This window comes from Pyrus communis, chromosome 4, assembly GCF_963583255.1.
Source record: "Pyrus communis chromosome 4, drPyrComm1.1, whole genome shotgun sequence".
Classification (NCBI taxonomy): domain Eukaryota; kingdom Viridiplantae; phylum Streptophyta; class Magnoliopsida; order Rosales; family Rosaceae; genus Pyrus; species Pyrus communis.
In genome coordinates, this window is record NC_084806.1 from 27,999,667 (window position 1) to 28,024,443 (window position 24,777).

Genomic DNA, 24,777 nt, shown 5'->3' on the forward strand with positions numbered 1-24,777 from the left:
TTGTGATTTCAACGCTAATTAAGTCAAAATTAATAAATTACAGAAAAGAAAAATCACGACTTTTATCGTCTCCTCGTCCTCCATTACTCAAACCAGTTTGGTCGGAAAAATGAAGGCGCTGATGAGCAGCTCGATCCTCCGCCCGTGGCAATGGCAACCACCGCATCAGAAACCTCTAACTCCACTAGTTTGCTGCTCCGCCGTCAATGCCTCCTCCTCCTCCTCAGAAATGAAGTCAGTCACTTAATTGTTATCATTATTTTCTAAAACCTCAATTTTCTGCTGTACTTTGATCTAATCATTCCAAGCTCAATTAATTTTAGGGTTAAGGGCGATGGAAATGCGGAGTCAGTCTCTCGGGCCGAAGACATTTGGAAACTCTTCAGAGAAGCTCAGTAGAGTAAGCCAAAACCAAACTCCTCAATTGCAATTCATGTTATTTGTGGCTTTTTTTTTTTTTTTTTTTCCTCTCTGTTTATTTATTTATTTATTTTTAACTTGTTTTAATTCCATTCCACTTTTGGAATGAAAATTCAGATATTCTGCGGTTAAACCAGCAACGCGTTAAGGCGGTAGAAGAACTCAACAAAATCAACAGATAGAAAGAGCTGTTGGTGGATAGGATTGAGCAACTGGAGCTGGAAAAGCAGGCTGCCATTGCAAGACCTCAAGGTACCTTAATCATCCCTGATAAGTATTAGTATTTCTTGTATTCTGAACTCTAAGAATTTGGTGCGGTGTTTCTAACAATCAGAAGTCGGGCCATGGTGAACATGCTTTGGTTATAATTTGAAAGTTTTCGTCAAACAATGTGACAGAAATGTAAATTTGGAGCACGTTGAAAATGATGGGGAACTAATCTATACAAATGAACTTACTGAAATTGGAATTATAAAACGTACAGTGGAATTGAGCCTAAACCATGGGAACTAAAGGTCTAATTTAGGCTTATGTACCATTATGTGATGAAATATTTGTTGTTTTACTTGTTTTGGACAATTGTCGGTGATCATGTTCTTCAAAAGTGAAAGAAGTATATAGAGTTCATGAGGGTTAGTTTAAGAGTGTCTTTCTGTTGATGTACTGTAAACCAGAAGGGTAAGCTGTTGGGAGCCACTCTTTCGGATAGATTCAATGGTCCTTAATGGAATGGTTACCACCATGGAGGCATCCGATTTGAGAAGGCTGGATATGGATAACAAATTTTGCTGACCTGAAGTATTTAATGACACCCTGCAGAAAGGAGACACTGAGATTCTAGCTGAACTCCGTCACTTCTCCGAGAGAATCAAAAGGTAGTGGTTTGCATATTTGACATACAAAATATACCAATCTTTCCAATCCAAATTTCTGTTAAATGAAAACATATGCACAACATGTGAGGTAGTTCGGTCGCTTCGTTCTTTAAAATAATTGAAAAACCTAGATTTCTGAATGTTGACCTATGCAAATCTGTGTGATTCTATAGCTTTTGCATCTGAAGGTCTAGCGAAGTGATGCTTTTGTTCTCAAGGGAAAGTCATGTGGTGTGCACACAATAAGAGTTAACATTTATTTGGCTGGAATTTATGAAAAACTAACGGCCGGGGCCCGGGGGGAGGAGGAATTGGCCAAAAAAATTAGTTTAAGTCCTTGATTTTCCAATTTAAAAGCTTAGGGGGTAAATCAAAAGTTAGGTGAAGTTCAGAGGGGAGATCGGCATTTTACTCTCATTCTTTTTGTCGCTTCTTTCTCTTTCAAAAAGTGATGTTATGTTTTATTTTGAAACTTTCAGGAATGGCTTTCACATTGTCCATGTATGCACGGAAATGGCACGCCCGGTCTCTTTTGGATCCTTGGCTTCATATGTGACAGGCTTGTCTTGTGCACTACAAAGGAAGGGGAATTTGGTGGAGGTCCTTCCCAAGTAATTATGGGACCTCCTTTGTAATTTTTGTTTCTCTTTACTCAGAGTGCTTAACTATGGAAGACCTAAATATTGTTTTCTTTGATAGAGAACTTTAAGACAAAAATTGCTCTCATAAGTATGGGTGGATAATCATAAGTTGATAACTAGAAGAAAAGATGAAACTGTGACAATAATATTGGTTTAGTGAAACCTGTTGTAGGTACTCTGGCAGTAGTATGCTATTGACACATCCTCGTGTAGTCCAAGAAATCTACTAGGTAGCTCTTGCTTAATTCAGTTGCCTGCCGCATTCCTAACGGCCAAGGGAGATAGAGGAAACAGAGTCTGATGTAGGAATGCTGATGGAAGAGATAGTTACACCAAGTATGTTCACTTAGGTCTGTTCTTTTCTCATGGGATCTGAAGTATTCTAGACTTGCCGCTTATTTCATTAGAATGCGCGGTCATGAAGATAGAAAACCTGTAGGATTGCAGAATATGGAAAATGTGAATGTTCTCTTTTTCTTTGTTCAATTTGTTGTTTCCGAAGATATAATTTTGGGAAAGAAGGATCTAATGGTATTCGTATTACAATGGTCAGTTGCATGGGAACAAATCTGGACCGGGTAAGCTTGAGTTGTTTCTTTGTACACTATATTTATGTTTGCTTTAGAAAATTCAGTTTGGTAATAGTCGAATATATCTGGGTTCAAGGTACACCGCTGACAACATTTGGCTAACCCGTTTACGTGAGAACTTGAGTTCTAACAGTAACATATGAAGTCAGACTTGACCAGGCTCATGGGTATTGCCCATTAACTGGCCATGGTATTATGATCATGAGCCTATTGTGGCTATGTTTTTTATTTTTTAAATGGGCCCTCTCTTGCTGAGGATCATAAGACTAAAAGGGGAAAAATTAAGAAACCAGATTAGTACGTTGATCGACTTGGACTGTGTGGTGGTGAGGTCTTTCATGTGTCTGTCTGTTTGGGTGCGTGCGTGCGTGCGTGTGCGCATCTGTGTTCTAGATCCCAAGTACCAACTAACTTCTAACTAGCTCTTTTATTAGAAAAGCATCTGTGTTGTTATAGTGTTATGTTTGAAATTCTGTATTTATCTAGCTTTATCTACTTGTTATGCAGCGTTGTCTATGGCATTGGAGTTACTTTAATTCAACCAGTATACTACTCATCCTTTTTCAATCGTGAGAGGCTATATGGCTACTCAGATGACTTTGAAAGGTCGGTATAATTTTCACTCATATTCTTGACGATTTATCTTTGGGTTGTATTTTGATGAGGTTCTTAGAGGAAAAAACCTTACTAAAACATAGGTTCGTAAGATTGGCCTTTTCTTAAAGTATTATGAACTGAAAGTGGGTTACTTTGAACTAGTATGCTCTCATAGAAATAAAATTATATTGAGCACTTTGGGCTTTTAAAACCATCATGAATTCAGATACTCATGGGTATCTTACTCTCTCTATACAAGAAAAGGCCTAACTTTTGTGGTGCCGTATCTCCATATTTAGGAGATTATATCTAATATGGTATCTAGCTCTGCCATGAACAATTTCTTCTGTGATGGTTCATGTATTTGATGCATTCAGGTTTACCTATTTCTCCTGTGCTTCATTGGATTATATCATAAAATCTGGAAAGCATCCTGATGTGATACATATCCACAACTGGGAGACTGCTATTATTGGGCCACTTTTCTGGGATATTACTGTTAAACAGGTACAGCTTAAAACTGTATTTTCTTTGCTCTATATTGAATACCATTAAATAAGTACTACCGCATCCTTCTCTTTGCTCCCGAGCATGAACCTTTCTTTTAATATTCATTTTCAAAGAATAAATTTGCATGTAATTCATTTCATTTGATGAAACTTAATGCAATGCAACTTGGAAGACGTATTTGATATATATTGACACAAATTTATAATGTATGCGTACAGAGTGATCTAATAAGTAGCTAAGTGTGCGCAGCCCATTGTGTACTTAGCCATACATACTTCAAATTTGATTCCTGGTTGAGATGCTATAACTTAATTAGCTACTTAATAAGGACCGAATAAGGAAGCTCTTTTTCCTATGGATATAATTTGAGGGCAATGTCTCAGTGTGAATTATGGAAAATATGTAGTGGGGAAGATGGTATGATGCTAACAGCTTGCTTACGTGGTAACGTGTCTGTCCTGCATTATACAACTCGCACCTTGTTTAAGGAAATTTATAAAGGATGTGGAAAGGCAGAAAACTTTATGTGGTCAACATGGAAGCCAATCTAAGTACCTTAAATGTCCATCACAGTACTGATATCACTGGCTGCTTTAGTTTTCCGTCACATGAGAGTCAATTTTTCTAATGTATCTTGTTGTATTTTTCTTGCCCCTTCCCAACTTGTGGTTGCAGGTTAGAGAAAAACATTTATTTATTTTTGGCATGGAATTCGTGTCACCGTATAATTGTTTTTCCTCATCTGTACAGGGACTTGAAGGTACAAGAATTCTATTGACATGCCATGACCTCAACTCACAGGCAAGTAGCTGTATATTTTTTCTTTTTAACTTTACATACTCACATGGATCCAATTTATAATGCTGTGTATCGATACTTTAGTGTCTTGAGCATCCAGAGAAACTAGAGTTATGTGGACTCGATCCCGCTAGACTTCACCGTCCTGATCGTTTGCAAGATAATACCAAGGCACATCTCGTTAATATGTTGAAGGTGTATTCCATAGCTATTCTGTCTCTCTTCTCTTGATAATTTTTTGCAAGATAATACAGGAATTCACCGTCCTTTATATATATATATATATATATATATATCTTATGTCATGTAACTAATGCATAATATACACAGTTGGATAGATATTTTTCAATGACTGCATGTTATAGTCTTCTTACGTTGAAGTCACTATTTTATCTTATGTCTGAGAAACTTCCCGCAATTTGTCCAATTTTGACAATGTAACATGGGTTAGGATTTGAGTATTGTTTCCGTCTTTCCTGAGTATGATGTGAAATAAGAATGCATTCCAGCCTTGACCTGGTGACTTTATGAATGGTTTACTGCTTAATTCAGATTGTAGATACATAAAATTTAAAATATTCAAATGAGAATCAATATATCATTTCGACTTTCAACTGAATGGAAATTGGCTCGGTTAAGATACAATTGTGAAGGAGGCCAAGGTAATAAAGTATATTTATTTATGAACGGTTGCAATACATAGGCTCTAGTTCTTTTATGTTTGCTTTTGGGTTGTGATTTTCACACACCCTTAACTACTTTTCCCACACCCCTCCATATTTTTTTAATACTTAATTTGTATCCTACTATTTAATCTTCCATATATACCCCTCCCTATTTAATCTTTCATTAATTACCATAAAAAAGTAGGAAGGGTATATATGAAAGATTAAATAGTAGGATACCAATTAAGTATTAAAAAAATAGGAAGGGGTGTGGGAAAAGTAGTTAAGGGTGTGTGAAAATCACAACCCTTGCTTTTTCATTGTATTCCCTCAAATTTCAGCTTCCATATATAAGTTTGGAGAACACATAAAAAGGCAGCATTGCTATGATGTCCTGGTTTCCAGCTCATTTCATTTGTTATTCAATATTATTTCCCATACTTCAAAGTCCATTCTTTATCGGAAGCTCTAGTTTCCTTTAATATTCGGCATGGATTCCCTGGAGGTTTTATTTTCTATAAATTTGCAGGGTGGAGTTGTTTACTCCAATAAAGTTGTCATTATGTCATCCATACTTTCAAAAGGCAGGGTTATTCAGAGTCTTGAGTCTTGGGTTGGATCCTACCTTGAACATTCACAAGTAAGTAGCTCACTCAAACATTCATGCAGATTCTTTTGGTTTCTTACACTGAAAGAAAATTCATGTAATGTTCCCATTTTCTTTCAGAAACAAAGTGATTATTGCTCCTTGTGGATTTGACAACTCCACCTTGGATCCGTCCACGGACAACTTTCTTCCTGTACAGTATAATGCGAAGGATATGAAAGGGAAAACAGTCTGCAAAGCTGCATTGCAGCAGCACCTTGGGTTATCCGAGCATGCTTCTACTTTTCTTGTACGTATGCATCTGAGATTATCTGAGCTGTGAACACCTAGTTTTCATTAGCTTGTACTTGGTGTGTTACAACCTGTTATTTCTTAGGTAACCATGTTAGGTGGGTGACAAGTTGAAAACATGGACAAAATTAACATTCTTCGGTTAGATGTGTGTTATCTGACAAAAAAATCCACATTCCAAGTTAAGCCTTGATTGTCTTTCTGAAATTAATCTATGGTATGGGACTGCTTGCTCAGGGAAGCCTTGTCTTCAGAATAACTTGACTTTCTTTTTGTTTTATCTTCCTTTCACCTACATTTTTTATGGAAGGTTTTATACTTGTTTTCTGATTTTTACTGGAAATGCAACAAATTACGAATATTTTATCAGGTTGGATGCATCTTTTCTCTAAAGTATCAGATGTTGATCTGGAGAAGCTGAGGGAAATATTTTCGAAAACTAGCAGGATTGATGTAAAGGTAGGTACTTCCCCTTTTTCTTTTCTCATCAGAAAATTGTATGGCTTAGTGGCCGAGACTTGCTGAACGCCTTTATGATGTGCAAAGGGTAATTTCAAAAAAAAATAATGGTCAGTGTGCTTGGTAGCAAGGGAAGAAATAACTAGCCATTTCTTTCGGAAAACTTTACTTAAGGAACCTGGTATTTAAGTTGTTTTTCTAGATTGTTTCTCGTGGATGTGATGGTTAAGTGTCTTCCTACAGTTCATCGTCATGGGGATTGGCAAAATATCAAGCGTAAACAAGTTGGGATCCTTGCATGAACCCTTGAAGGTACAGGTCGCATTGCCTCTTGTTCATTGTTTTAAGGACATTTGTGGTAAATCATTATAGAATTTTGCTTTTGTATTTTGATCTTTTGCGTCTTAACAAAAGTTTCTGCAGACCCTAATATGTTCAATGCAACCCATAGTTGTGTTTATGAGATTCTTTTTATTCTTTTGATGTGTATAACTATTAGGTCGTAAGTGGCAGTATTTCTTTGATGTGAGAACAAAAGTTGTTGCATGCTTTTCGCGTCACCTATACATATTTTGTGTTCTCCTTTGGCTGCAGGATGCAAATGTACAATTCATAGATGGGAATGATGAAGCGTTATCACATTTGGTTTTCACGGGATCTGATATTATCTTATGCCAATCTTTTCATGACCCTGACCTTCAAGTTCCAGTTAGTTCTCTCTTTCCGTCTCCCCAGTGTTAGTTTATGTTCCTGTCTTTTCTCCTTTTAGTTTTAATTGAATACTTTTTAAAATTTCCGGAGAAATTTACTTACGGAAATAATTTTCCTTGTCTGATGTGCAATTATTCATTGTATGTAGCTAAAGGCTTTAATATACGGAGCTGGTCCAATTACAGTAAACTCCAACGACGAGGGGTTCGGGTAAGTTTTCTTCTTCGGAATGAAAACGTACAGATGGTTATATTTTCTTGTGCTGTTATTTCATTTGAAAGTATAATTATAAATGTCTCATTGGCTATAACTTTGAACAGGAACTTTGTCGAACATAACTACGAGACCACTAATTTCTCACGTTTCATATGCTGTACGTTTGGAAATATGACTCTAAGCCAAGCCCTGGATGAAATTGTATGCGATTCTTTACCTGGGCATTAAACTTTCAGATTCTCTTCTAAACTCCCAATTATTATCAAGATGCTAAAGTTGTTGAAATCTGCTGTCCTGTTATTTGAAGAAAAACAACCCGTCGAAGTGGAAGAGAAAGATAACGGATGCCATGGAAATGGACTTCTCGTGGGATGCTGAGTGCTGCGACATCCATACTTCTGCGTATACAGCCTTGAAAAATTTGTGAACGTGTACATAAATGCGTATGTTAGAGCTTGCGTATTCCTCTATGCAGGTTTTCCGTTGCCGAGAGCTGGGTTCTAGAGATGTACAGTTTCAAAACCGAGTAGGTATGAGCGGGTGAATAAGAAAGTTGGGTTTCTGTATCTGTTTCATGTGTGTAAAATGGTGTCAAGTTGTTACAGTTTAAGAATTAGTTAGTGGAAACAGATTTACGCAATTTGGGTGAGTGTGGATGTAATTGTCTACTGCAAAACCTACTTTCTTCTTCTGTTGTGGGTGTGTTTGGAAGTGCTTTTTAAACTTAAAGCACGTAACTGGTGCTTGTCCTAAATGCACTTCAAGTGCTTTTGAAAGCACTTCTAAAATGAGTTCTATGTTATTAGAGTACGAAATTGTAACCGGACCGTTTTAAACCAATCTAAATTGTCATGAGGTGGACTTGAACTCTAACTCTCTAAGGAGAGCGCATAAGCTTTAACTAATGTGGCTGTGTAGACATCTACATTATTATTCTAATCTCAATTGAAAAATGATAAATAAACAAGAAATCAAATGGGGGAGAGAATTATCAATGTTTCTCTACACTAGAGGGGAGAGGGAAGGTTGGAACCCGAGACACAAGGAATGAAGAGGAAAGCTCTAGCTACCAAAGCAATCCACTACTTGCAGTCATTTCTCTATTCACTAATTCTATAATTTAGGTTCACAAAACATTAATCTTATTGCTCACCAAATATTGTATAAGTGGATCAGTACTAACCCGACATGGCAGTGTGACTCTCACAAATAAAAATACTCTTAACTATGGCCTTATGATATATATTGTTGGTTTGTTTGCTTAAGTATTATTTTATAATTATTAATCTACTAACTCTCGCCATTCGAACAGAAATACCGTAGACCATACTACTAAAACAAATTTTTGGTAAAAATGAATATTTGTCATTATTTTCTGTAAATGGATAAAAATGAGTTTCAAAACATGGTTAAAGATGTGTCCTGAGAGAGAGGGGAGAGAGGGGGCAGAGGCAGAGGGTGCTGTAAACTTTGGAGGTTGCTTGCGGAACAAGGCTCTCTTTCTCCACCCCTCCCTCTTCTCTCCTCTCTCTCATAATCTCATCATTATTATGGCGGAATCACAACAACGAGAGAAGCAACAGGAGCAGCACCACCATCAAGCGCCTCCTCCAATCCCTACTCCGCCGTCCGATCCTCCCAACCCAGATATGTCGGAGAGCCCCATCTCAGACTCACCTCGATATCCATCATGGTTCACCCCCAAAAGGTAAACATTCCCAACTCAGTTTCCCTTAAATTACTTTTGAATTGAAAATTCTTGGGTTTTCTGCATTTTTCTTATCTGGAAATGTAATTGAGCCAGTAAATTTTCAAATTTTGAAGCTGCATTTGAAGGGAAGAGGTTGCTCCTGGAATGTGATCAAATATTTTGTTTATTTCGTACGTAAAACAGGTTGCTCGTGATGTTCTGTGTGATTAACTTGATTAATTATGTCGATCGAGGAGCAATAGCCAGCAATGGTGTCAACGGTAGCATTGGGGTTTGTGATCCTAGCGGCATTTGTACCGCGGGTACCGGAATTCAGTAAGATTTTTAGAGTTTCTTATGAGAGTTTCGGAGCCTTAGAGGCCAATATTAATCTGGCATTCTACTGTCTAATTCAGTGGCTGTTGTCGCATATGCATTCATTATCCAATTGTTTATCAAGAAACTAGATTCATTTCCGATAAGTTTTTGAAAATCCGTGAAGTGTTTAATTAGGGTCACTTGTTTGAATAATTTGCACTATTTTTCACGATTCCTTTGATCTGTTGGTTGTATTTGGTTTACGGTGGCATGTTTCTTACAGGGGAGATTTTAAATTGAGCAATTTTGAAGACGGCTCTCTGTCATCTGCATTTATGGTTGGCCTTCTTGTGGCCTCACCCATCTTTGCATCGTTGGCAAAGAGGTGAGTACTTACAGTATGCATGAGATGAGTTGCTAACTTACAGTATTCATAAGCATTGTTGTCTTTTCAGTCACAATCCTTTTAGGCTGATTGGAGTTGGATTATCTATTTGGACATTTGCCACAGCCGGGTGTGGTGGTTCAATTAACTTTTGGACCATTGCAATATGTCGCATGTGAGTGCAACAATGCTGTACTATTCTCCGATTTTACAACTTTGGCTTTGTTCTTTGCATCAGCATCACCTTCCTGTGTTAGATTGTGGGTTTATAATTGAGGTTTACCATTCTAGGCTGGTTGGAGTTGGTGAGGCATCTTTCATTAGTCTTGCAGCACCATTCATCGATGACCATGCTCCTGCAACTCAGGTTTGGTTTCTTTCCCTTCTCTTCATCCCTCCCTATTGTTCTTTACGATCAAATATGTTTCAGAGGTAGACAATATTTGATGTATTTGATGATTATTTTCACAATTATGCTGAATATTTGTCAATTGTGGGCCCAGAAAACAGCATGGCTTGCTATGTTTTACATGTGTATACCAACTGGAATTGCCGTGGGCTATGTTTATGGTGGATTTGTAAGTTTTAAATTTTGCAAGCTAACTTCATATTTATACATATATAAAGGCTGCTGGTTGAATTTTTCAAAATTCCATTTTGTTTTTGGGTAAGTGTGTGTCTGTTGGAGCTTGTTAATTGGTTTACTGTGGGTGGGCTCATCTATCCGCTTTTATTCATGGTACCAATCACCTCACATGATATTGTTGGATATCCATGACATCATTGACAAAATCAGTTCAATATTTTAGGGTCTGTAATTATAGAGATAGCTATTCACGTATCTAGACGATTGCTGGCCTTTCCCTCACTTTCTCTTCCTCCCATTCTACAAAACCAATCAAAAAGTTCGATAACTTAAATTGTTGGTTGCAAGAAACAACATGCAATACTCTCTGCCCTTGAAGGTTCCCTTTCACTTCTGAATTTGGAATGTATCCTAGTGTTTTAAAATTAAGCGTTTCTTTCCTTGTACTAAGGTAATGGCTTGTTCAACTTCTTAATTCTTATTAGTAAGGGCAATTGATTTCAACTGCAATTTAGCCTTTCATACACCTCTCTTTATTTGTGGTCATTGGATTGAATAAATCAAATTTATCTATTGGTAGCATCCTTGTATATCATGGTGATTTTGCACTGGGGTAGATGTCTTGTCGTAATGATATTCTGCTTTGGATCAATGTTTAGGTGGGATCCAGTTTCAGTTGGCGTTATGCATTCTGGGGAGAGGCATTAAGTATGCTTCCATTTTGTGTATTGGCTTTTGTGATGAAACCATTGGAGTTGAAAGGTGAATTTTATTGTTTCGTTCTTTTTGTGACTCTGTGATGCATCGTCTGTGATAAAGAAGCTTATGTTTTATATATGATCCATCAGATTTGTTGTAATGTAACTTAACTGGTAACTTTAGGTCTTGCTCCTGCTGACACAAGAAAAACTTTGGAACCTATTGAAACAACTAGTCCTTTAATTGAAGGTATTTCATGTTCTGTTGTTTTGCAAAGTCGATTTCATTTTTCAAAAAAGAAATATTACTCTGTATTTTTTTAGTTCGAAAATGGTCTCAGGAACAGTTTGTGTTGTCATTTACTAGTAATGTAGGATAATTATGGGGTGAACTTTCCGTTCTTTAATTTCTAAAAGATATCCCACGTTAATCTTAAAAAGTATTAATGTGTGAGAAACCTTGTTCAGCTTCAATCATTTGTATCAATATAATCAGTTACATTGTAGCTTTTCCCTAAATGCGTTTGTAAGGGCAGGAACTTCGGGTGGATCTAAGATGTTCAACATAATGACTATGAATGGTAGTGTGGAAGCAGTTCTCCGATGCTTGATATATTTTTTTTTTTAAATTTCAAGAAGTTATTTGATATCCAAATTTGTATGTTTATTCTGATTAGCTTCTAACTGCAGATTCAGATGTCACAGAAAAAGCTTCTTGGTAAGTAACGATTGCATCCATCTTTTTCCCTATTACTTGGTTATCTTTACTGTCCTTTGTAATTATGAGAAAAATAGAATTATTAGCCCACTTCAGAAGTGTTCCCATTCTGCTCTCTGTCAACTGGGAAAACCTGCTGAGCACTACCAGGTAGGGTGCTCAAATAACAAAAACCGTTGCAATGCATCTGCAATTCAAATGCCAGTTCCATTTCAGATATGGGCACATTAGTAACATGTTTAAATAAATACATGGTTCTCTTTTTCCTTGTGTCCCATGTGGCTAGACCTTGCTTCTTAATCTGCTGTTGGATCTTTTGGCTGCTAGCCCCCTAATCAACTGAAAAAAAAAGTTTTAGTAATGTCAGCGTGATAGAATCAATAGAGAGGGTAGGACAGGATCCTTACACATCTAACATCCTAAAATGGTATTTCTTATCTGTTAGATTGTTCTTCTTTTTGTGTATTTCAGGCCAAGCCCTGCTACAAAGTCTTTGAGCCAACTCTCAAGATTCTCAAGAGATATGAAAGTGCTTTTGCTCGATAAAGTTTATGTTGTTAATGTCTTAGGTACTCCCTCATCCTCTACTTGTTCTTCTAAAATTTTATCCTAATATAGTAAAATATAATTTCAATTGTACTTAATCTTATAGATCTTGATCATGTTTTACCTGTATTGGGTAAAAAAAAAGTGGTAATGTTTGCAATCTTACACTAATTTAACTGGAGAAAGTTCTGATAAAGTGCTACTAAAGGTTACTATTTATTATTTACATACTTTTTATATTTTTTTTACTCACAATTTAATTGACTGGCAGGTTATGTGTCATATAACTTTGTCATTGGAGCCTACTCGTACTGGGGACCAAAGGCTGGTTATGACATTTATCATATGGTATAGCTCTTTGCTCTTTTTTTTCTTTTTTTTTTTTTTTTTTTTTGGTCACGTAATCCTGCTTTTTTTACTAAAAGGAAACTGAATTTTGACCTTAACTATCAAAAGCGTTGGTATATCGATGATCTCCCAGTGATATTACTTATGGGATCAGCTCTTTTACCTTATAATATAATAGACTATATTAATAACGGCAGTCTAGCATAAAGGAAATAATATTCTAACAATTCTGACAGTATTCTCGTTCATTGGAACTTTGGACAGAATAAGCCAGATTTGTGGTTCGGAGGTATTACAATTGTTTGTGGAATTCTGGGGACGTTAGCTGGAGGGCTCATCCTTGATGCAGTGACTGCCACAATTTATAACGCTTTTAAGGTGAGTTCTGCTTGTGTCCAGCGTTTATGATACGGTCTTCTTTAACATGTTTCATTAGAATGTGCTGTTGAAACCCTTTGCTTCTTTCACAGCTTCTCTCTGTTGCAACATTTCTAGGCGCAATATTTTGCTTCAGTGCCTTCTGTGTAAGGAACTTGTATGGTTTTGTAGTTCTCTTCGCATTGGGGGAGCTCCTTGTGTTTGCAACCCAGGTAATCTTAAAATTCTCCAATTTGGGTTGAACTTTGGTGGTTTCAATTCATACTGTGCACGCTAAACTTCAATTTGTAATAGTCTGCTTATAATAATGAGTGGATTAGTATATGATGAGTATGATCTTGTCTACTAAACTTTAACGCCATAACTCAACGTTTGGTTATGCACATAAGTACCACCAGTAGGGATGAAAACCCACACATATGTGGTTAGTCTGAAGCATATAATATGATAATGACTGCTCACTGATATATAATAAATATAAAATACTATTCCAGTTTTATATAACGTTTTCCCTGTTAATCACTTTTCCTTGGCAGGCTCCAGTTAATTATGTGTCTCTGCAGTGCGTGACACCAAGTCTTAGGCCATTGGCTATGGCTGTCTCAACTGTTTCAATCCACATCTTTGGTGATGTTCCTTCCTCGCCTCTTGCTGGAATACTCCAGGTGCGCCTTCAAAGTTATTTTCTATATAATTTGTTTGAGGAAGTGGAGATTACTGCTGATGTTTTGGTGATATAATTATGTCACTCTATTACTGTTGGTATTTGGAGAAGCAGCTCCTAGGCGGTATACTGACAGCAAGGGAAAGAAGTTGATTCCAGTGTTCAGTTTGGAGTGAATTTTCATAGAAGGGTTGTCTTGTCGGTTTAGCATCCTCACCATGTTCGTTTTTCCCGTTTTGGGTTTTGTTCTTTTCATATGCAGGACCATGTTAAAAATTGGAGGATAACAACTCTTGCTGTGACATCTGTTCTGTTTCTTGCGTCTGGAATATGGTTCATAGGTTGGTGGAGGACAACTAGTTATAATAATTTGTTCAATTCGTATTATAAATTTTTAAAGCGAGTGAATTTTTTTGAGCGGCATCAGGTTAAAAAGCTTGTACTGCTTTTTTTAGGGATCTTCGTTAGCAACAAGGGTAGTTCTGACGAAGATGGTAAGGAAGAAGTCTCCACGGTTGAGACAGTCAAAAAACCACTTGAAGAGAAGAGAACTGAGGGAGCAAAAGGCCCTGTTAAAGCATAAATTTACTATAGTGAATGCTTGCAAGTTGCTTGTTTCATCTATAAGGTAATGCCGATGCGATAATTGTTTGCATGTCTCTGTTACCATTTATGCTGGGAAAATGTGTAAATAGTGTTAATTTTCCACGAAAATCTTCATGGTTAGCAAATTCTAGAGTTAAACAGTAACCTGATCAATTGAGCAACTCAGCTCTTGGTTCCAATTCACTATGACTTGTAATGCCCGAACAAGTGGAGGATGGTAATGACGACAAAATTCATCTCCAGAATGCTGAAACACATTTGAAAATACATCTGTACAAGTTTCAAGGTGAGAGTTGTAGTGCTGCTTCCGCTGTTTCCAGATTAGGCCTCTCTATCGAATTATTTGCCAACAAATTTTTTGTTGGGAATTATGTATATGATAAAAAAAGTTTTCTTATTTATAGTTGCCCTTTTAAATCAATATGTAGAGTTTTCGCCTTAACTCGGTGAAACAAGCGATGTAATTAAGTTGTCTGAGATGCAATTCAATAGTTTCCTAGCTTGTCTAATAGAAAAACACCAGTATTTATATTAATGATATAATTTCTTCCTTAATTCAGCTTTTGTACGCTGCAGCACTTTACTTGTGCCTTGTAATCTTGTTCAGTTCTCTACATGTTCTTTTTCGGTTGCTGAAATACCATCGCTGTATGCGTTTCAAATATGGCTGCCATGATTCCATGTCTCGAAATCAACGGTTGTCTTCCTCCTCCTTCTGATTGATTTATTTTCAGGGTATATGGAGTGACGTAAAATGAAGTGTCGTCTTTGTGGCGTAAAACGACTAATTTTTTCCCAGTTGAATGAGCTAGAATTTATGTCCTAGTAAAGGTTCATGGACGACGCTTTGGCGATTAGAAATCCCATGCTGTTGCTGGACAAAGTATCCTTTACACATCAAACACAGGCAGCTATGTTTCTGTGCCAAGTTGTGAATGTTACTGTTTTTCCCAGATGACGAAACTCCTACAAATACTCAACTAGTATATGCACAATGTTTAACTTTCATTCACTATATTGACGTAAAAGGAGTTTGATGATGATTTTTCGGAGAGTGAATGACGAGAAAGACTTCCATGGAACGAGTATACAGTAACTGTGGCATCTTGTATTAACCAACATCGTTGCCGTGATGTTTTGGGTTATGTGGGCAATGCTACGTGCAAGTATATTTCCACGAGACATTGTATGATTGACACCAAACACTATAGTGGCGGTGTACTTATATCATGTAAGTTGGTCTTGCGAACAACACTTTGCGTTGGTTATGTTGCTTGAATGACAAGGGACGCCATGTGGCAATGTCAGTGTATTCGTGTGGTGGAATGCTCTTAAAGATTAGGAGCATGGACTTTTCTTGGCAGCTATAGTATTAGTTCCGTCTATGATTCCTTAAGATGATGACATGACCGTAGCTTTCTTGAGCAGAAATGGAATGGAAGGAGATATATCCAACCATATACGTGCCACCATACAACTCCTCAAACACTTTGACAAACAAAATCAAGCAAACTTTGATACGTAAATTAAAGATAATGCTAAGTAAACCAAATGACGTGTTAGCAATTAAAAAATAAGCACTTTAATCAACATACTAATCCAATCATCAACAATCATATAATTTGGTTTAAAATTTTGGTCACCCTAGTGTTATCCGTAAATTAAATGCTACATATTTTTCAAAGAAACTAAGGACCTGAAAAGATATATGGAGAGTTTGGTTTTGGTTGAGCAACGGCAATGGCAATGGCAACGGCAACGGCAAGTGGCGCAGAGGAAGTGAGGAACAAGCGGGTGATACTGAAGAACTAGGTCTCTGAAAAAGCCAAAAAGTCCGACATGCACGTGACAGTTAGTACCTTGAAGCTCAAGGTTCCCCAGGACTGCAAGGCAGTGGTGGTCAAGAACCTTTACTTGTCGTGCGACCCTTATTTGAGGCTTCGAATGGATAGAACTCAACCTCCTAATAGTGTCTTCACTTCACTCACTCCTGGCTCTGTGAAAACTCTCTTTGGCTTTCTTGATTTTCTGTTTGGTTCCATGATTATCAATGTTCTGTTTTGGTTATGTATTTTTTGTGATTTATAGATTGTAGGACTACAAGGCAGTGGTGATCAAGAACTACCTGTTCCACGTTCCACGTCCTGCCTAAGACACGCATAAGGGGATCCCCTGCATTCAGGGGCACCAAAATAGGCCTATGTAGGACTTGAATGCAGGGAATCATCCTTGTCTATCTTGGGCAGATGACTCTCTAGACATCGAAATTTCTTTTCCTGTTTAAAGACTCACGTAGCACGAATGACCATATTCTAGTGTTTTTTATCAGAAAAATATTTTCTCACTCTCCTTTATCCTTTGCACTCATCTCTCTTTTTTAGCGTTTGGATTGAATAAATCAAAGAATAATATAGGGGAAGGAGAAGACGGAGTATGAAATCACTATGCTTTCTCATTTTAGAGGGTTGAGATTCAATCATCTGGCTTAAGCATGTTACAACTGAATTCACTACATGAAAAATCTGAAAATAAATACTTGTTGATGCATTTCTTCAGCCATTAAATGGGTTTGGTGTGGCTAAAATTTTGGAGTCGGGGCACCCGGAGTTCAAGGAAGGTGACTTGGTTTGGGGCACAACAGGATGGGAAGAGTACAGCATCTTCACAGAGCCAGAACAGCTCTTTAAAATCCACCACACTGATGTTCCCCTTGCCTACTGTACTGGACTTCTTGGTATGTGCCAGTTCTTCATCAAAACTATGAGTTATACATGTTCATACTTTGTACAATCACTATTTAATCCTTTATTTCTTTGAATCATTTAGGCATGGTATAACTGCCTTCGTTGGTTTTCATGAAATCTGTTCGCCGAAGAAAGGAGATTATGTCTTCGTTTCTGCCGCAGCTGGTGCAGTTGGTCAGCTTGTTGGGCAGTTTGCAAAGCTAATGGGATGCTATGTTGTTGGAAGTGTTGGAAGCAAAGAGAAGGTGCGTTATTAGCTTTATGATCATTTAGGAATAAAATTAACGATTAAGGAGAACCCTCATTAAGTGCAAGTTTAAGCAAACAAAGTTCAAGCGACTAAAACCAACTAGTACCACAGTCTAGTAGCATTCATCTTCATTTGTAAGTAAAACGTCTCATGTTCGAGTCAAATAGATGGCGAGATGTATAATATTTGTGCTGAGTTTGATACCTAGTAAGCGGTTGGACCATTGTGTGGCATTGCCAATCCCTCTCCATAAAGTACATATCCTCCTTCCACTTAGTGTCAAATATTACTGTATGAAAAACAAGTTAAAGCAATTGAGATTCTTTTTGTAGGATGTTCGTTCTTTTATAAAGGATGGACCTTTCGAGAAAGTCTCACTTTATGATAAAGTTTATTCAACTTTGATACTACTTAAAATGCATAATCGAAGCCATCAACTAATCCGAGATAAGAACCCATAAAGTTTAAGTTCTACACTTTGAAAGGTGATTCTACACTCTAAAGCTGAAGAAAATTGGAAAGATGATAGGTTTTCTCGACGAGTCCATTCCTTAAGAAAAAAAAGGGACATCTTATACGCAATAACTGTATTTGTGTGTGTGTGTGTGTATCATAAAGTCCACAATTTGCCTTCATGGCTGTAGGTCGATCTACTAAAGAACAAGCTTGGATTTGATGAGGCTTTCAATTATAAGGAAGAGCCTGACCTGGAGGCAGCTTTGAAAAGGTACTTCCCTGAAGGCATTGACATTCACTTTGAGAACGTTGGAGGAAAAATGCTGGATGCTGTGCTCATTAACATGAGACGTCATGGCCGAATTGCGGTATGCGGATTGATCTCATATTAAAATCTCAAACAGCAGCAAGACTACAGCAACCGCGTCTTTATCATCTACAATCAGATTCGCATCCAAGGCTTCGTCATGTCTGATTATTTCCACCTCTACCCCAAGTTTCTGGACATGGTGATCCCCTACATCAGAGAAGGGAAAATAGTGTATCTGGAAGACATAGCTTAAGGCCTTGAGAGTGCTCCTGCAGTTCTTGTGGGACTTTGAGAGTGCTCCTGCAGTTCTTGTGGGACTTTTTAGTGGCAGAAATGTTGGAAATCAAGTAGTTTTGGTTGCCCATGAGTGATTTAGCTTGAACCTATATATATACAGCCCTTTATGCAAAGGGATCCTCATTTTTTTTCAAAACACGAGGATTACGTGTGAGGCTCACTCCAAATCGAACTTCAACGATCTGAACCGTCTATTTTGTAAGTCTCGATTCGTAGATCATCCTTATGATCAAATTTCATTGTTTCTTATATAACAAAGTATTCGTTAATTTCTTTAAACTCAGTTAGATGTCTTAAACATTTCCGATTTGGCTAATATTTTGCAAGAATGATTTATGAAGTGCAACTTGAAAAAAAAAAAGGTTCGGATCATTAAAGTTCGATATAGTGTGAACCCCGCAACTAATCCTCATTTTTATAAAAAAATGGGAATCCCTTCCCTCATATATATATATATATAGACACACACACACACACACACACACTAGAAATGGTGCCCGCACGACGCTGCGCGTGTCAAACAGAACATGTTCAAATGCAGTGATAACTGGTATCAATTTGAATGGAATTTATCAAAGCATTGATTGGAGCATACCTTGTAATTTGTGCAAGGATGGAACAGCATTTCAATCAAATGAACAAACACCAAAATGCTGAAACAAATGCAGTAACATAAACTGTGCATGAGTTGGTTCGTGTATGTTCATTTCTTTATATAATTGTTTTCTATTTTTTTGTAATTTTGGATTTCTTAGGTAAACATGGGTTACATAATGTTTGTTAAGATTATTTGAATGACAAATATAGTAATTTACAGATCATGAGGAGTGGAAGCATACCTTGTAGTTTCTGCAAGGTGGAGATGCAGGATATCAGCAGTAATGCAAAACCATTGTAAGACATTTGAAAAACTATAGCAAAATGTGTAATCATACGGTATCCTAATTAAATGACACGAATCCATAGTGTAGAGAATGAAGAAAGCAAGTTGTACACTATAAGTTGTGAGAAAAACTCAGGCAAGAACGGAAAATAATTAAAAATACAAATTACCAATGGAAAAATAGGTAAAGATGTTGATCAGGCTGGGGAATGAGTTTGAAAATAAGAAACAGAAAGGAAATTAGAAATTACTAATGGAAAAATAGGGTGAATTATGTCTTTTTTCATTGTAAAAATGGTAACAAAGGACGTTGAGGGATGGATCAGATATGCCTTATTTTGTATATTTATGGCATACAAAGATATAATTTGGGGTGATGTTTGAACTTTAATTTTGCTTGGCATTATGATCATGTCCATCTTTCCTCTTCAGAGGAACTGACTGTTACCAATACATAAACAAATAGTTTCTTCTTTTCACTTGCTATAAATACACAATAAGTTGCTTACCTATTCATTGAGGGATATAAGATGGATATCCTAAAGTATGAATCTAGACTCTTTAACCATAGGTATATTTTATGGCTATCCTTTGATTGAACAAAAGAACACAAAATGAAGTGGAGAATTGTTTAATCTATCTAACCAATAATAAGAATGTTGTATAGATAAATTAAACAATTTCTTTTATTGGTGATGTGTTTTTTTTGTTCAACCAAGGGTCATGGAGTGGATACATTTTTGTTTACAACATCTTTGATAACACTTTTGGATGTCCAACTGAATCCATTTATGTGTAGGCAAGTAATTAATGATGTATTAAAAGCAAATAAAAAGCAAATACTGTGGATATATATATGTGTAACAATCAGTTCCACTGAAGAGAAAGATTAGTAAAAATTTAATTTAAGCAGAAAGCATTTATGGAAAAGGGAATAAATTAAAATATTTTTAACATACCATTAATTGTTACAGGAATGTTCTTGTATGAGAAACAAAGGAGACAATGAACCGCGTAGCTGAGTGAGTGATGAACACCATGGGTGCTGGCAAGATGAAAGAAAGGAAACAGAAAGAAATTGGTATATTTCAACAGAATGATGACCTAATTTGTACAAAAAAAGAGATCAATATTAATATGTTTTTTTAGCAAACATAGTATTTGTATATGCATATTTTATAGATTAAACACAGATGCTAGAAATGGCTGGAGACATATTTTTATCAAAAGGAAAGAAACGTATATGTGTGGTTGTTTATATTTGGCATGTGTGGAGTATTAGTAGTTTTAGCAATATTTACCTTGGCTGTGGAGGTGCAATTTTTCCAATGCATTAAGATAAATTGAGGAATATGAACCTGCAGAGTAAATGAGTATATGTTAAAACTTTAATTATGAAAATGCCTAATTTTCGTAGGTGCTAAGTTGTGGTGTAAATTGAGGAATATAAGTATTCAAAATTTCATAGGTAGTTCGTTATAGTTATTACATAATGGAAATTACAAAGAATAAAATATGAAAAAGCCAAAAAGGATATGGGAATGGACTGTTGGTATAATTCATATAGACAGCTGTAATTTTTCTAGAAGTTGAAGATGACGAAATGGTCAGTGGAAGCATTATAAACAGTAATTCTATGCAGAGATCAAATATTCTAAGACATCATAAAGTCAGGGTAAAACAAAAGAATTTATAACACGGGTGAGTGAAAAAGATAGCTGTATTAAAACTAACCTAAGTTTAATGTTGTTGTATATGTTACGTTTGATCTGATTGCATCATTTATTCTGCACATCCAGAACATAGATAAGCATAACAGTTAACAATGCTTTCGAGACTGAAAGCAAACATTGTTTTATGATTGCCGAAATTGTACTAAATATATATAATATAGGCAAATTAAATTAACAATTTGATTGTAAATTTTGAAGAACATCTTTAAATACTATATTTGCAGTATAATTGTTGGCATTATTTTCTCCATCAGTTATCAAAATTTTGAGACCTTCTCTTGATGTCACTCTAAATAATGCAACATACAATTGACCATGGGTAAAGACTGGTTCAAGAAGACATAAACCATCTTGTTTCAAAGCTTGACTTTTGTTAATAGTCATTGCAAAACATGGTCTAATTGAGAATCGACGTCTTTTAAAAACAAAAGGCCACTTACTCTCTGTTGCTGCAAGAGTAATCCTTGGTATGAAAATTTTGTAACCAGTATTGTTTCCAGTACGTATAACTGAAAAAGTGAATATAAATATTAAACACACATAATAGTGAATGCAAAATACTTTTTTTTTTCCATTCAAAGCAGGGTATAACTGAAAAAACCACAACGACAAAAAAAAGATGAAAACTTTTTTCACTAAGCATGTACAATCCAAGGCCATGTCATAACCTAAGAGGAGAGACACTTGCATCTCAAATTTAAACAACGTGCAAAAGGCAGCAATAATTTTTTGTTTAATGAATAGCGTCTCAACGGAACACATTTTATGTTTAAGCTCAGCCAAACATAACATAACTGATAAACCAAAAGGCCAACAAATTTATATGAATTTAATTATCAGAACAAAAAACACCCAAAGAAAGAATACTTGTAATGGTCCAAACAGTCATTAAACTAAATAATCAAACGTAAAAACCTAACTATACAACATCGGATAGCATGAAAAACCTCTCTAAACACCGCAGGAAAGTGCAGTCGTAAATCTGGATAAGAGGCTAAAACAACACGATATCCCTAAGGTTTGGTATTCATAAAACCTGCATGAGCTTTAAAAAAGCTAACTATTTTGTTTAAAATCAGTTTCCTACAAACAAATATCATTGAAATCTCATCACTCTCAATGATCTTAAAACTAAAAACTACTGTCATCCAAATGGCAGAATAGACTCATTTCCTCCTATATAACAGACTAATTTGCATATTCTCTCATCTTTGTTTCAAATCCATTCCAAAAATTATCTGACTCAAATAACAAATATTGTCACCTTGTATAAGAATCAAAACAAAATGGACCTCCACAAACTTACTTGGTCGCCCTGAAGATCAAATGATTTTCAAGTTCAACAAAATTACATCCAACTCAATGAACTGCTTCTGAAATAGTGAAAAAACCATGAATCTGTGCAGTCACTAAAGACCCAATTACTGAAATCACAAAAGAAGAACAACCTGATTCTTAAAATGACAAAAGAAGAACCTAATTGATAAGTTGATGAAATACATGAATGGAGTACAAAATTGAATCATAAACTAAGAAAAGTGAGAAAACATACAAAAAAAATTCCTTATAAGAATGTTTATACTTTAATATTTCTTGGGCTTAAAAATACTGTACCACACACATTAATCCAATCCAATTGATCATGTGGTTCAGCAAGGGAAAACCAAAAACTAAAATCCTGTAATTTTTTGTGCTAACCTAACACCTGTCAGTAACAAGATAGCTTCAACGCCTTAAAATTCATCAGACACTTATTATTTCCAACAAATTATTTATGGCTCACTAATTTCACATTGACAATGCACACAGCGCTGAAACCATATACAAATTTTAACTTGAGACCATATTTTCCCAAATTCCAATCACCCCTATCATCTGTTCGAAAAAATTACAAACATATTTTAATCTAACATTGACCAAGGGGTTGTCAAACGGGGAAACAACAAAAAAAGAAAAAACTTACCCAAAAAATAACAGGATCGCCGGAACCGTCGGTAAATCTGCGACTGACCAAGCGAGGAACCAAACCGCAGAATATCCTCTTAGCCAGGAAAACCCTATCATATGATCAGAGCTAACCCAAAACCAAAGGGTTACAATTCATCCAAAATTAACCAAAACACAGTAGTCAGAAAACATACCTCAGTTGCAGAAAATTAACTTCCCAGAGATGCAAAAACCACCGGTGCTCAAACGGAAAACAAAATCGGAAATTGATTTGACCACAATCAGTGCAAATCACACAGAAACAAACGCAAAAACCGCTAAATATTCAGGCCTTATCACAACCCCAGAAATCTTGAAAACCAATCTTACCAGGCCAGAGAAAACACCCAAATCCCCAGCTTTAAACAGACGGAATGAGAAGAATTGAGAATGAATTGAACTGAGGTGGAGTTGAAATGAAATGGAATTAGTGTCGTATCGTAGATACCGAAATTTTAGTAAAATAAATGTTAACCAATGTATTAAAATTACAACTTTTATTCATTTCACTTACATCACACATTTATTTCACCTACATTACATATTTACTTCACCTACCAACTCCACTCACTTCACCAAAAAAATGGATGGTGGTGATTCACTCTCTTGGCCTATAAATAGCTTTCTCCATCAAGAGAAAATGGGGAATTTACAAACTTAGACTAAAACCTTGAAGCCTTGAAACTCTAAAGCTCTCAAGAAAATCCCGAATGATCAAGAAAGGACTCTTCGTTCTTCGTCAAATCCTCCTTCAATATCAAGCCCCAACGGCCCTTGAAGAACTTCCACGGACTCAAGATCAAGCCCCGGCGGCCCCTTGAAGAAAGTGTTCATCATTCATCATCCGTTCATCCTAAGATCAAGCCCCAACGGCCCTTTGGATCAACAATCTCAACAAACCTATACACCCATTCTTCAAGATCAAGCCCAACGCCCCTTGAAGATCCATTCATCAACTGTTCATCCCTAGATCAAGCCCCGACGGTCCTTTGGATCAACAGTTCATCCACAAACCTACACCCTACGAAGATAGAATCAGAGGATCAAATTACAAAGAGATTGTAACCCCAAAAATCATTAATACAAAAATATATTTTGTACACGTATTCTTGTTTCTTGTTTTAGGAATTTTTCGTGTTTACAAATTTGGCACGCCCGGTGGGATATCTCTACCTCTTATCTCTATTCTCAAATCATCGAAAAACGCAAATGGCATCAAGAAAAGATCAAGCTGTTCCCGCAATCAAAGCGAAGAACAAGAACATCATCGCCGCAAGTGGTGATATTTCGGGCATCACAACCCGAAGTAAGGCAAGAGCCCTTTTTGCCGCGGTTTCCACCCCTGCATTAACTCTGTCAAAAAAACAAGAGCACCTGAGGCACGAGCCTGTGATCACCCTAGCCTCGCTAAGGGTGTCAAGAGGGGAGAGCCCGAGCAAATACTCAGAGTCCCTACTCTCCGACGCTGATTCGAGCAGCAGTACAACCATGCAAGTCATGACCACTGGAGCAACTTCAATCAATGAGCAACTAGCTCAGATGAATGAAACAATCGCAAAACTCACACGAACTGTGGAAGAGAAGGACTTGCAGATTGCCGCACTTGTCAACCAACTAGATGCGCGGCCCGACGTGAAAGTCGACCCAAATGTTGGCCTATTAAAGAAAGAAGTCGACGAAGAAGAGAAGCCTCTAGCGGAGAAAGTCGAAGAGAAGCTGAAGCTAGACCAAGCAACGGCGTTCATGGGATCTCTCTCTATCCAGCAGCTACAGGAGATGATTGCAAGCACTATCAAGACAC

The 24,777-nt window shown here is 36.7% G+C and overlaps 2 protein-coding genes and 2 pseudogenes across 12 annotated transcripts; 3 read left to right on the plus strand and 1 right to left on the minus strand.

Moving 5' to 3' along the window:
- Positions 1 to 27: 27 nt before the first annotated feature.
- On the plus strand, positions 28 to 8,014 carry LOC137732935 (probable starch synthase 4, chloroplastic/amyloplastic; annotated as a pseudogene).
- A 916-nt stretch (positions 8,015 to 8,930) lies between these two features.
- On the plus strand, positions 8,931 to 14,876 carry LOC137732093 (probable sphingolipid transporter spinster homolog 2). The gene is made up of 16 exons (XM_068471387.1): positions 8,931 to 9,088; positions 9,275 to 9,406; positions 9,672 to 9,773; positions 9,844 to 9,948; positions 10,065 to 10,140; positions 10,277 to 10,351; positions 11,019 to 11,121; positions 11,242 to 11,307; positions 11,748 to 11,775; positions 12,247 to 12,344; positions 12,593 to 12,669; positions 12,934 to 13,047; positions 13,140 to 13,259; positions 13,584 to 13,712; positions 13,974 to 14,052; positions 14,167 to 14,876. Exons 1-16 carry the CDS (start codon positions 8,931 to 8,933, stop codon positions 14,292 to 14,294), a joined length of 1,590 nt encoding a protein of 529 aa, XP_068327488.1. The 3' UTR covers positions 14,295 to 14,876.
- A 1,187-nt stretch (positions 14,877 to 16,063) lies between these two features.
- LOC137731342 (2-alkenal reductase (NADP(+)-dependent)-like) lies at positions 16,064 to 18,369 on the plus strand (annotated as a pseudogene).
- On the minus strand, positions 17,148 to 23,409 carry LOC137731343 (uncharacterized). Of its 11 annotated transcripts, none has more exons than XR_011068251.1 (10): positions 23,132 to 23,409; positions 22,954 to 23,047; positions 22,297 to 22,363; positions 21,431 to 21,499; positions 20,992 to 21,044; positions 20,559 to 20,615; positions 18,365 to 20,302; positions 18,019 to 18,333; positions 17,516 to 17,600; positions 17,148 to 17,272 (listed from the first exon to the last, which is right to left on the minus strand). XR_011068251.1 is itself a non-coding variant. In XM_068470447.1 (6 exons), exons 2-6 carry the CDS (start codon positions 23,052 to 23,054, stop codon positions 20,226 to 20,228), a joined length of 357 nt encoding a protein of 118 aa, XP_068326548.1. In that variant the 5' UTR covers positions 23,055 to 23,064; positions 23,132 to 23,409; the 3' UTR covers positions 20,197 to 20,225. The 11 variants fall into 11 exon arrangements, 3 of the variants coding, with proteins under 3 accessions (XP_068326548.1, XP_068326546.1, XP_068326549.1); XR_011068248.1 differs by having other exon boundaries at positions 22,954 to 23,064; XR_011068253.1 differs by having other exon boundaries at positions 23,307 to 23,375.
- Positions 23,410 to 24,777: the final 1,368 nt, after the last annotated feature.